Below are 14,249 nucleotides of genomic sequence, written 5' to 3'. Positions count from 1 at the left end.
TCATATATTTACCTCGTCTTATCTATCCAAATGCAAACTTTACTCAGTTTGTTACGTTTCATTAAAAATGTATTAATAATGTATCTTCATTGAAAGTATATTAACTGAAGAAAAAGGAATAGAAAAGGGGAATGAAAATGTCGGTCAGATGTTACATTTGAATTTGCAAAAGCAAATCGAAAATATTAGGCCAGACGTGGAGTGAAATCATACAGAATTCCGCGCGCATAGAGATCATAATTCAATCGTCTCTGGTACGATGAACATGCTCGTCCGATTGTGTAACATTACGTAATCCCTCCGGTGATTGATCTGTGTGCTAACGACACACTGACTTATGTAACTGATAGCACGTTACATGCTACGCGGTTAGGAATCACTTTATTTTTCTATTATTTTCTACCTTGCGCAATATTATTTTATCAATATTATTTTATTTAATTATGGTTAATATATAAAATAAATTTGGCTGTTCTAGAATGCTAATTGCAATATTTTATTAAAATTTCGTATTTATGATAGGTAATATTAGTAATCTTAACATACACAAATGGATTAATAATTAACAATAAAATATAACTATACATATTCCTATTTTATGCACTTATGGTAATAACTTCTACTCAACGTATTCGAAATAGAAAAATAATTAAATTATTCCTACAATATCCCTTCGTAAATCTTTGCGTAAATTTACGTGCGAACTATTATGTTGATCGTTAATAACCATCAATTAAATTAATAACGAACAATAAAAAAGGAACACAAATAAATTAATAATTAATGTATTCCTACATTATGCATTTACAGATCACTATTCAAAATATTCCAAGTAGAATCTAACTACTTTATTAAATTAACCAATTATATTAACAACCAATAGCCAAACACATAAAGAGATTAATAATACAATTATTCCTAACTTCTATCCTACAATTTAAAATCCTGTGAAACCCTCGATACACAAAATTTCCAAGTCACTATACTTTTAAAATATCAACAAATTCCTTGCTAATCCAACGATAAGATCGCGTGAAAGCAACATCGAAAATAGATCGCGATCGATCTTGTCCTCCATATTCATCTTCGATAAAAACATAAAAAGTTCATGCGAGAGCGTAGGAAGCCGGAGGATCGCCATTCCTTCGTTTATGCCTCCATCCTTTTCCCTCTCTGCATCCATATTAATTCGGCGATATTAATCAAGCAGCGAGTTCTCGCGTACAAAGGCTTACCGATGTAAGCGCAGTAGGAAACTTATTGTTTTGGTACCCTCCGGTTCAATATCGACGTGCCCTGTGACGCAATGCGTATATGCTTACACTGGTTGCACATCACGCTCATACACACAGAGCCACAGACATAGCCTTAACCTACACAAATGTGTGTTCGAGCGGGCGCAAATATTCTAAAAACTCTACAGCAAAAGCTATGTATATGTATATAGAGATATATGTATATATATGTAGATGTAGACACAGGCGGAGAAACGGAAGGATCACAAAGGCTTTTCTCGTTGCAAGCAACCAGCCAGGCAGGCAAGTAAAAGCAGGTGCCGACTTCGAAAGAGAGTCGAAAAGAGTTCGACGTAGCTGTCGACGGGGGATCTCCAATCACTGGCAGGCAGCGTCTGCCATACGTGGGAGCTACCGCTGACTTTCAGCGGGATCTGCCTTCCCTTTTCTTACGCTCATTGTTTCCCCTCTGTCGCCTGCCACACGAGAACTCGGCAAGCTGTGTGATAGAAGTAAGACAATATACAGTAGTACGTACTCCATTCATCTGAATCTATCATAGTACGAAGAAATGCAGTGGCTACAAAAGTATTAGCACTTACAGCACTATCCTTACTTCCCAATGAAGAGCCTTCTTATCAGGTTCTATACACTTCGTTTTCATACTATTAACTTTTGTGACATAGCAATACCACTAAAACATACGAAACTTATAGTTATTGTTAGATGTAATTGATTCGGGTGTAAATCGTTTCCCAAATCGACGATTCGAATCTCAAGGGAGGCACTGAAAGCTTCCAGTTGTGAAGGTTAAGAATGTGCTTAAAGGATAAAATGAGTGAAATCAAGGAATTAAGTAAGTCAATGTGAATCGTAATTCATTCGAATACTAGATTATACGTAAACAGATACGATTTAACTAAAAACGACCAAACATCTTGAAACATATAGGACAATCCTACGACCAAATGTCCACAAGGCCAAATTTTTAAAATCGTTAATTTTCATAAAAAATGACCCTATTTTCCGCTTTAGCAACCTAAAATATTTCAGAAAAGACAGATTCGGGACAAAAATTTTCCAATTCGTGTACTTAATAAATCCATTATTTAATTACGTATGTATTTCGTATGAGCCAACTTCAAGACATTCAATGTTACTGTTAATTATTTTATTATAATGAAATCATACAATATGCAAATAAGTACTGACGATTAATTTTACAAATTTGTCATTCGTTATTCCAATGAATCAACTTACGAATTTCAACATAACACTCAGTGTTTTCAGCACCTGTACTTTCAAATTCCAAACACAGCTTCAAACAAAAGACAAACGCCATGTTTCGGACACAGGCCGTGAGACGAAGAGAAGGCAAAATTAAAAATCCTGAGAATCAGACTACTACGACCACCCGCAAACACGGAAAAGACTAAAAGCACGAAAAAAGAAAAGACGCGAAAGAAAGAAGGAACAGAGAGCTGAGAAAAAAGATTGGAGGTCAGGGCGGACGTTTCGACGGTGAGCGAATCTGATTCTCGTGTTTCGAGTCACGGGGGTTACTCGTTCCTCGTCTGGGATTGTTTAGGGTCACGAAAGGGGGTAGCTTGGTTTCCTCGCGCCCTTGCACCGCGGGTATCCTGCGTTCTCTCTGTATTCTCGGTCGTTTGTCTCGCCTCCGCGAGGTCCATATTAAGAAAATAGCGGGAGGTTCCCGCAGTGCCTGTGGGAATCTGACCAAACCGATATCCTCCTCTTTCAGTGGGAACCAGGAAAAATTATTTATTTATGGTGGTTCACGAAAGTATTTCTGCATTTATGATAGATAACTTTTATACGTATATTGTGCGTGTATTAAATACAACTTTTCAAACATTTTGAATAAAGACATTTTACTATCATGGTCACATAGGTAGAATTTGAAGTCAGTACGAAACTATGTGTATGTAGAAGTTATAAAATATTTACTGCGAACATAACTTTAGTAAAATATTAGTATACAGTATGTATAGCCACCTTAAGCACATAGATAATAAAAGTTAAAGATAATTCCAATGAATGCTGAGACCAACGCGGATTAAGCCGAGGGGGGGAGGGAGTCTTTCTTTAAAAGTAATAGAGTAAAATAGGATCGCTTGAGTCAGAAAAATATTTAAAATGAATTATTAAAAAATAAAAGGAAACTTATAATATGGCATTTATTATATTCTTTTACTTCTACATGAATTTAAATACACTTTATTGTATCTATGTATCTTTCCAAACTCAAAAACAAAACAAACTCCAAATTGTTAAAATTCAATTATTATGATACATTAATAAGTAAATTTATATTATTATTATGATATACGTAAAACCAAAAACACTGAGTTTCAAATCTATACATATTAAACAAATTTGTAGAAAAATAAATTAATTGTAATTAATATATTTGTATGATGTAATTTTATATAGCGTAATGTGATGCACAATTTAATACATTCTGTTATTTTCACGCAAGTGTAGTAGTTTTGTTTCCTGTCGCGATAATCATCAGTTACGCAACGGATGTTTGCGTGTTGAATTTCACAGTAGAACATTGTTGTTCACGATGCAAGGGTAGATTTATCTGATTGAATATAGTAATCGACAATGCAGCTGCATATCTTTCTCTGTTTCAGGGCTGATTTAACGAGATTAATCTGCTTGAAAATAATTTACCCAAGAAGTATAGTATTACAGTTTGCATAATCATCATGTTAGGGGATGTTTAATGTAGATAAGGATATTACAGAAACGACTCTTTCAGTTCGATTAATATGATTTTCATAAAATTGCTGGATCCATAGCAGAGGCTTAATATGTATGTATATATGTATATATTTATATTCTAAGAACAAAATTGAAAAATCTTAATATTAAAACTTATCTTCATAAAATGTTTGAAAAGTAAGAAAATTTAATTCGTCTCATAAATTTAATAATTATGTATGGGAAGTGTGTAAGTAGGTACATATTAAAATTTAATAATTGAAGTATTAGAAGTTTAATTGTTAGACTTTCCAAGTAAAATAGATAAGTTTACTTACTTTAGAAATATTAGATAGAAGATAAATATTAAAAATACAATTGCCAATAATTGCCAATCTATCTGTAAATTTATACAATATAGTATACATATATAGGTATGTCTATTCATAATATATGTATTACCCGATAAGAAATAGCAAGAATAATAAAAAAGATTAAAATTAGTAAATATTATATTGAATATTAAAGTCTAATACTAAAATTGAATATTAAAATTCTATACTCTTTTAACATTTGTATATACTATAATAATTCTATTTTATTATCAACTCGTTAAATATCTAAAAATTCTTAAATTACAAAAGTCAAAATGGCTAAGGCTCAAAAACACAATGCTATAATAGATTCGCTTGAAATATAAACAAATCACAGACAAAGGACAAATTTCATCACGCGCACCAGGCGACTTTGACCTCAGACTTAATTTACAACACGGTGGTAATCTCGCGCGGAAGACCAGTTATTTAAAATCTCCTCGCCCGCAATTATTCTCCACACAATAAGCGACAGCCCTAAATGCGCAACACTTTCGCTCTCACTTTGTGTGTTTTCTCTTTCTCTTCCTCTTTCTGCTTTCCCATCTTTTTTCTGTTAAAAATAACACCTCCAGATGAAAACGAGGAGACAGAAAGAGAGAGAGGAAGAGAGGGAGAGAGGGAGAGGAAGAGAAAGACCGTCGCGACACAGAAGGGGAGTGAAAAGTGGCGGAGGTTACTTCCGGAAAAATTAATATCTCGTGGGAAGGACGGTGCACCGGCTGTTAGCTCAAGTGCAGACCTGGCAAGAGTAGAGGGAACCAGACGGAAAACTTTGTTTTCCAAAGCAACTTCTAGCGATGGCCTCAAATATGTCGCAGGCAGTGTGCAGAATGGAACATTCACCGAATAGATTCAATCCCTCTATAAATAGCTTGAAAACAAGAAGCGGTACTTTTTCAAGTATATTCGAACTCTCTATAAATACTTTGAGAGATAAAATAGATACTTGCAAATAGAGTGGAATACTGCTGAAATAGGTTTGAAAATTTACGTGCACCTTATCAGAAATTCTCCATCCGCTTAAAATTATTTTTCTCGGCTATCATTCTTAGATATGTGGTTACAGGTATAAACGTTGAAACAGAATTTATAGGAATCCCGTTAAATTGATTAAAAGCAATTAATTCCGTGATTCTCATAATTCGATTGCTACTGGGAAGGAATTCGATGTATTCGAATATTGAAATACACTTCAACATTTGGAAATTCAAAAATCCCAAAATTTGGAAATTTGAAAATTTGAAAGGTTGAAACTTTAAAATCTCGGGTGCTCGAAAATTTGAAAATTTCAACATCCTACAATTCCGAAATGTCGATACCCAAAATTCTAAAATTTGAAGATTTCAAAATTCCAAAATTCCCAAATACGAAAACTTGATAATTTGTTAAAACATCGATGTAATCTTAAACAAATTCTCAAAACTTACAAATATGCAGATGCTGGAACAAAATAGTATGTCTCTTAGGAATATAGATACCTAATACTAATAGTAATCCGAACTCTATGAAAGGATCCTTTGCTATTAGTACACGTTAAACTTGATCCCATCACTAACAACTATTCGCCTCCCTTTTGTGGTTTTGCTCTTTGTTCTCAGGGATAACCCTGAGAATAGATATTTTTCGAGGAGCGTCGAGTTTAGGAGTATCCCAAAGAAACTCTGGCTCACGGAATTCACGAGCTTTCAAACGACCGCACAACTCTCTCTCTCTCTCTCTCTCTCTCTCTCATCGACTGGGGTTGGTTTGGTCTTTAAGATCAGTTTAATTGGTCTTGACCGCTTGACCGGAGTAATTGGCCGATCCGAAATTCGGTTTCGAAACTAGCTGCTGGTTGAATCTTGAGGCCATTTGAAGGCGTCCTCAAAATCTCTTTGTTCTCAACGAAACGAGAAGCCGTATTTAATGTTTGGAAAAGTTCGAGGAATTGGAGTTCGGTTCGATTGTTTCAATGTGGATTGTTAAAGATAAGTTTGACGATAGTCTTATGATATTTTATTATTTAATTAATTAATTAGTAATTAATTAGTAATTAATATGTAGTATCAATTACCTAACACACCTATATTTCCCGATATAGGAAAGATAATATAATATTGCATACCGTTCAAACGTATGTATTCATATTACAGAAATGTTTATAAACTAAAACCTTGTTACTTTGGCGATCAACTATTTTTATGATAGAAGCTTATGTGATCGCTTATCAGAAATTGTACGTAGTTTGTCTTTCTTCTGTTCGGATAGAACATTGCGTTATATCGTCTAAAAACGTACATTTTCTATCTTTCTTTTTCACAATTTAACTACATAATTTCTTCTAAGCGAGTAACCCAAGTACCATCTCGTCAAAATAATATGCAACAAATGTTACCAATTTACTAAATCAAAATTAACACATATCGATAATTAGATCATTGCTAATTTATGAAAATAACTTTTATAAAAAATACTATCAATATACATCAATAAACAAACCATTGCTAATTAATTCAAAGAAAAAGCATAAATCGTTTCTAATTCTTAACAAATGTTATCGGTCTAATAAACGAAAAAGCAATATATACATATCTAGTCATTGTTATCCAAACAACGGAAAACCGACTCTCTCCTCCCTTTTTTCAATTTTACCGCGGCCAGGAAGTAGGAGAAGGGAAGAAAGAAGAGAACTGGCCGCGGTGGTTGCGGGATATGATGAAAAGCATGGAATGGCGAGGAGAAGGGCGAGGCAGGGGGGAACATTTTGGTGGGTTGGAACGTGGCTGTAGAATTTCAGGAGAATCCTGACGAGGGATTGGCTGTGTCGGAGTGAACTTATGAAACGGCCAACCCCGGTAGAGTCGAGCGAGATATTAAATTTCTGGAATTTTGCGGTTAGGCGCGTCTACATGCCGACGGGTCTGCCACCAACACATCCGCGTTTCTGTGCTCGTGTCCACGTGCCGTGGCTAAGAAAATTCTTTCACAGGATTTCTCCCATTACCATCTCGATACCCCCTGTCTCCGCATAGTTATTCAATATGCTTGTATTGGTACGTAATATGGCTCGGATAAAGGCGGTTCGTTTGATTTCTGACTTTCATTGTTGCTAGCTAGTTAAGATTCGCAGCGTAGTTAACTCTAAGTGATTGATGTTTTCCTTGATTATGTAAAAAAAACCTATATTTCTGAATTGATACGGTTGATTGTAGAACCTGAAATTGAAGAAATTAATTATCAAGTGCTATGTGCTTATAGTATTTAAGAATGACGTTAATGTTAAGTCCGAATCATCGAGGAAATCTTCTCAAATTTCTTTCTTCGCTCTACTACTTTACTCTTCGATTCGATATCTTCTCATCTTAATTTATTAATTTCTCCTCTTTAATATTTGTCAAAGACATCAATCTTTCTTTCAAATACACGATACGAATAATCAACGTACACAAAGATCCAATATTCAATATTTACAAATTCATACTTTTATGAATATAACTAAAGAAATGTATCCAATTTAAACAGAGATTTGTTTCTCAAAGTGCCTTATATGTGAATTATTGCACATTCAAATTTCCTATACTGAAACTAAGCATAATCATCCGTAGTCTAGAAATGAGTCGTTTAAAAGTCACGTTGATCAACTCGGAAAGCAGAAAAGAACGATGATGTTGCAAATACTATTCTTTAAATTTAGAATTTACTATTATTTATATCACTATCTTTGCAATAAATGAACTTATGAAAGTCATTTGTTCCTTGAGAATTAAATATAAAATATGTAATGATATTGAGGAATTGACAAAAAGCAGAGTCGATCAGTTTGCTTCCTGAGAGATTCAAATAACAATTACTCATTGCTCGTTAACGTCGTCTTTATTGTTTCCGCAAGTAACTTAAAATACGATCCATATCTCGTATGTACGTAACATTTACAATTCTCTTAAAACTACTTTCAAATTAGGGCGCTCATGGTCCTCGTCAACTTACAATTACGCATAAATCCATTAAATCCACAAGTAAGTCCTCTAATTGACCTACGGTAAGGTCAAAAAGTATCTAGAGTCGCTTGGTCCAGTGTAAGCAGCATAAGATCCACTGCCCAATGGAAGTACTCCAGCAGGATTATCGTATTGATACTGTACTTGTGTAGCAACCGGTTGAATTTCTAATTTTTGCGGTTTCGATTCGGCTGGTGTTGCGATCGGTGCAACTGGAGCGACAGACACTTGCAGTCCAGCTGGCACGATTTGCAATTTTTGGAGAGGAGCGTAGGCGTAGATGGGTCCACGGAGTGGTTCCACGTTTTCAGCACGAATCTTAGCGAAGTACTTCATGGCTTCGATGTTCTGGCGGCTGACGTAGCGGACTCGTTGAAGACGGCCATCGGGTAAGGCTACGTAGTACTCGCCAGATTGCTGCGGCTGTTGTTCATCTACTTCTTCGTCATCGAGCTCGTTCACGGAGTTGACGGGCTCGGACTGATAAAGTGGAAAAATAGGAATAGAATTAGATTTATATAGGGTACAACCGAAAAAGAAATGATTCTTTATGTAAAAGAAATGAATCAAAATATGATCTTCTCCGATAAACGAACAAATAACCTTCTTCCAAAAATCATATGCGGAATTTAAAAACTACAAAATTTTCCAGCCTAAAAATGTTATTAAGAATCTGAAAACTAAATGACTTGCTGCTTTAAAAATATTATTAAAAATCTGTGAATTAATTAATCCTAAAAATAAGATTCCTATTATTCCTATTTAAAAAATTCTTCTAAAAGTTCTAAGAATTTTTCTTATAGTCAAAAAAAAAAAAAAAACTCCAGCAACAATACCAATTTCATATATATTCTCGCTGCACCCGCTAAAACGAGCAAAGTAAAGAAGGCTCCACAAAGAGAACGGAAGAGACGCTTAAATTTCATCGACGTTGAAACATCGTGTTACGTATTATCAGACTTGTTATCGTCTTATTTGGTACAACGAAGGAGAAGAAAAGAAGATTGGGAAAGTGCAGGGCCGTTTGGCACAAGGCTACACGAGAAACACAACGCGAGGTTTCCACGGAATTTTAAATCGCGTCAGGGAATCGTTCGCTCCTGTCTTTCCCTGGGTTCCTTTCTGTCTCGTTCTCCTTTTTCGGCCGTCTTAACAACATTAGTATTCTACTCATCGTTTACTTTCGATCGCTGTGCAGGCACGCGTGTGCCCCTACCAAATTCAAAGGCGGCGTGATACAATCCGTGATGCAGTGATCCGTGATTTCAGTTCCTCCGATCATTCTCGTTATCATTCTTTCGATTGAACGTTTTCGAAAATTCCGACGATAACTTAATTGTCTCCTTTTAGATCGATTTATTACTGTGTTTGAGATGTTTTATGTGGATTGACGAACTGATTCGACATTTTCGAAACCAATTTTCTTTTAAAGCTATGACTATGATTTGTAATAACACTAATTTCGAATATAATTTTCTCATTAAAAATTAACAAAATGTGGCTTAGGTTGTTGTGTTTGAAAAGTTCAATAGCTTCGAATATTTTCAAAGTAATTGTTATAATATAATTATTAGACCGTAAATGTTTATAGAAATTCATATTTTTATTAACACGATTTAAAAAATGAAATCTAAATAGAGATTTGTTTCTTTTACTGAATATTGCAATGTGCGTTTTGCGTTATATATTAGACACTTATGTGTATACAAATCATATTTTGATCTTAGACAATTATTTGTGGCAATGCAATATAGAAAATCCTAATATTCATCGCTAAACCTATAATAGTATTAAACACGAAATAAAGAGAATTCAAAACGAAATTCTCTTATCTCAAACTCACTGGTACCATACTTAAATATCAAAAGAATCCAAATTATAATTCCCTTACCTCAGACTCAGTGACACTAGCAACCGTATCTACTTCAGTAGTATCTGGCACTTCCGTAGTAGTAGTTTCCTGTGGTGGTCCATACTGTTGTTGAGGAACCGCAGGTGGCCCATATTGTGATTGAGGAACACTAGGAGCTCCATATTGCTGTTGAGGAACAGCAGGTGCTCCGTATTGCTGCTGCGGTGCACTAGGAGCTCCATATTGCTGTTGAGGAGCAGCAGGTGCGCCATATTGCTGTTGAGGTGCGCTAGGTGCTCCGTATTGTCTCTGAGGTTCTCTTGGGGGAAGATTGAAGGCTGGTCCAGGTGACCTCCATCCAGAAGGTGCATAAGGTGCGCTAGCAACAGTGGTGGTTTCTTCCTGCTGTCTGGCGAAGTAGAATTGCCTTTGTTGTTGAGGACGGTATCTTGGTGGTTCTGCCATCACCGTGGCGGTCAGAAGAACGAAAGCGACGAAGAGCTGTTTTTAAGAGTGAAATATTAAATTAATAGTGTCCTTCCAATCGAAATCTACTATCTTTGTTCATTTTACTTGGCGCCCAATATTGTTCGAAAAGAAACAACTTTTTTGGTTTAAAAATATGGCTCATACAAATAGAAATTTAAATAACCACTTTTGAAATGTCCAATAAGACGCAAAACTACGTATCTAATTTTACGATCAAATAAATTTTTGTGGCAAAAAATTGATTATTAAATTTCAAAGTTGCTTGTCCTGAATTTTTCTCAAAGTCTATAATTATTTTTTGTTAATAGACAGTAGTAGTACATATCTACAATCAATCATAAAAGTATCAAATTAGTACTATTAAAAAATTTCTCTTTATTCCAATTACATATCTTTGAGAACTAAATTTTAACAAACTTTAAATGTATTAAATTAAAATTAATGTAAAAAAGCTTCTCCGATACTTAAGAACAACTTGCTGTTGGATAATTGAACGTATATATAATATATGTATTATTTCGAAAACTGTTCAAGTAAAATTTGAAATTTTTGATGTTTGTAATAAAGTGATTGCGAATTTGTTCTTTGAAGATATCACGCCAATTGTAAGAAGTACCTTCATTGTGGTGCTAGTAAGTTACTCGGTTGAACTGTCGAGTTGACTGATTTCCAAAGTCGACGAGCTGGATTATATACACTGAGTCTCGTATGCGCACTGCATGTTTAAAAAGAATTATGCCAGTTTGCCATCGAGTGACATTGACCTCCTAAAACACTGATGAATCCTCCATCATTGTTGGCTCACCATCCGGTCGCGTCTTACCTTCGTTTATTTCGGCGTTTCGAGACACGTACTCAATGAACACCACATTTCGTTTATTCGAACTTTGTTACCTTCTTTCTCGAATTAAATTTACTTCTTGTTCATCTTAGTTTCTACCATAGTAAGCGAGTGGAGTGGATAATAAGGTTTAGAGTGATTTCGATCGTTGACTATTCTCTTAACCTTTACGCTATTTCATACATTCAATTATCTTATTATTAGATTACTAGACTGCGCATTTTTGTCCATTTATTGGAAATTTAAAGCTGAAAAAATGCATAGAATGTACATAATACACAAAATGTATATAAAAAAATAAGTATATGTATATATGTATATAAGAATATAAGTAATAAATACATAAAATATCTAAAATACAGTACTTGTTATACCGCTTAATAAGTGAAACAAACATCAGTCTATGTATATATATGTATATATAGATATATATAACATTTAATAACACGCTGCAGTTCTAATTCAAAAACGACATTCGGCAGCTATCAAATTTCTAATCGTACTTCGAAGACAATTCCCTATAAATAAAAAAAAATCCCTTAAATATTCCCCTGTACGTACAATCAAGTTAATAACGTACGACAGCAGAATAACATTCAACAGTAAAATTTAGTAAACGTATCGGTATCAAAACGGTCATCACGATATTTTTAATCTAAATCGAGAAATCCCACATATGCTAATCATCACAAATTTCTAAGTCTCATTCTTATTCTACGAGTCGTCATCTGAATCAGCAAGAATTTATCATTCATTGTCCATGGCCGATTCTTGTACATCGACGAAAGAACATCGATTACGTCGAATCACAGATCGTACATAGAAACCTGAAGTAAACATGATAAAATTATGCATTGAAAGTACTAAATTATCGTTAATTCGTAATTAGTAAATAGAGCTTGTGCTTTGTTCTTTTTTTAGCTACTCTCTCTTTCGTAACTTACGGCCGCTTTCTGCGTGTATGTGTAAGTGTAGTATACAATTTTCTAGTACCTATACAATACACGACAGAATCAGGAAAATATGTTACATTTGCGTTAGAATATTTTTATTACAATATTTTATATTTAAGGAACATATGTGAATATTCATAAATGCCTCCTGTATATAGAATTTACAAGATACATATTTACAAATATTCCGATCACGATTTATTTAAGCAGTTAATTATCCATTACTTATACTAATAAATTTTGATATTCAACAAGACCATATTTACCACTTACTATGTACGAGTACCAAGGTACTTAAGATGGCTACTTTTTTTCTAAATTTTCAATTTACTATTTTTTACTGAATATATGTTTGCGATAAATGTCTCGTAATTTCCATATATGCATATTTCCAAGTTGGCTTCAAATTTTGTCAATATGTGTTAATGAAATATTAAAATGTTTCATGGGCCTCGTATACTATGAACATACAAATTTTCCACGTTAACGGTTCAAATAATAGTTAACGAAAGTTGAGGAATGTTGTTTTATAATTGTTAAAGTAACAGTACGCGTTCGCCAATGGCTAATAATATAACGCGACGTTAAATAAAAAAATAACGACGTTCAATAAATTGAAAAAAAAGCTTTCATGAGCACTGTATGTGTAATATGTACGCAATGTTCACAGAAAGTATTTACACACTATTGTGTTTATTATAGCATTTATATACTAACTAATTAGATTCCAATAAATTAAATTTCATGTTATTTAGTAAGTACCTCGTTTCATATGACAACGAAAAATTGATACTGTGGAAATGAAACGCATCTGCTAGAAAAACGTTCCATTGAAAAATAAGCGTAGGTACATATATATGGATATGTATGTATGTACAAATACTTTTTGCAATCACTATATATAATACATCTAATATACAATTCGTGTGTATCGTGAATCGACATCGATTATGTGACGATTACGTCGATTTAATATTAAAGCAGGCGACGAATCGATGACGGCACGCTCCAGGCGTCATTTTAATTGATTCTTCGCACGCAGGACGCGTGACTATGATTTTCGCACTAATAAATTCAGTGGTGAACTCGATCCTCGAGCAGCATCAGAGAAAAGAAGGATGAAGAGAACGTGCACGGCGATATCAGGGTCGAGCGTGCGTTCATCCTCTAGAATTTATAATGACAGATACAATTCTGTCAGCAAGTGATTCATGCGACAATTCGCAAAAGAATCTCATGGTCGACGCCAGACGCCGTTAAATTTGATCCGCAAATTTCGAACACGACCAAATTCCTAATCGAATTTTTCACAACAAAGGTCGAATTATTACTCAATCAACGAAAATAGAATTTTATCAGATTTTCAGTGTTTTTTATTCTGTGTACGTTTTATCTGTGGTTAAATTTAATTTTGGTTGCCTATATATTTATGAGTTTTACAATTGTAAGTACATACACTGCAGAATTTGTAATCGAATTTTTAAAAATGATGGTCGAATTTTTACATAATGAGTAGAAATAAAATTGTATCAATTAATTGTTTTCTTCCTTTCGATCTTGTGACTTATGTAAGTATGTTATATCTAAATTGGGTTTGTTGAGTTTAATTAATTAGTTATCTACAAATTTTTATTTCCTCACTTTTTGTTTTGATCTTCTACTTGTAATTGATATTATTTTTTAATTTCTCATAAATTAATTTTGCCAATTTGAATTCTAACATATTTCGAAGCAATGAATTGAAAATAACGACAAGAGGCAGCTAAACATAAGTCGCTTCTTCCTATCAGATTTA

At 34.0% G+C, this 14,249-nt stretch overlaps 2 protein-coding genes across 5 annotated transcripts in view; one reads left to right on the top strand and one right to left on the bottom strand.

Moving 5' to 3' along the window:
* The window catches only part of LOC117211831 (paired box protein Pax-6-like), a 151,571-nt gene that overhangs the window by 100,693 nt on the left and 36,629 nt on the right, over window positions 1–14,249 (top strand). The gene's annotated exons all lie outside the window — the stretch shown is intronic.
* On the bottom strand, window positions 8,184–11,653 carry LOC117211832 (gamma-gliadin-like). The gene is made up of 3 exons (XM_033456079.1): window positions 11,277–11,653; window positions 10,211–10,672; window positions 8,184–8,799 (listed from the first exon to the last, which is right to left on the bottom strand). Exons 1-3 carry the CDS (start codon window positions 11,280–11,282, stop codon window positions 8,356–8,358), a joined length of 912 nt encoding a protein of 303 aa, XP_033311970.1. The 5' UTR covers window positions 11,283–11,653; the 3' UTR covers window positions 8,184–8,355.

The sequence above is a fragment of the Bombus bifarius genome, unplaced genomic scaffold (assembly GCF_011952205.1).
Source record: "Bombus bifarius isolate JDL3187 unplaced genomic scaffold, Bbif_JDL3187 scf7180000008247, whole genome shotgun sequence".
NCBI classification, from domain to species: Eukaryota; Metazoa; Arthropoda; class Insecta; order Hymenoptera; family Apidae; genus Bombus; species Bombus bifarius.
Note: the sequence above shows the minus strand (reverse complement) of the source record. Positions and strands in the feature narration are given on the sequence as shown.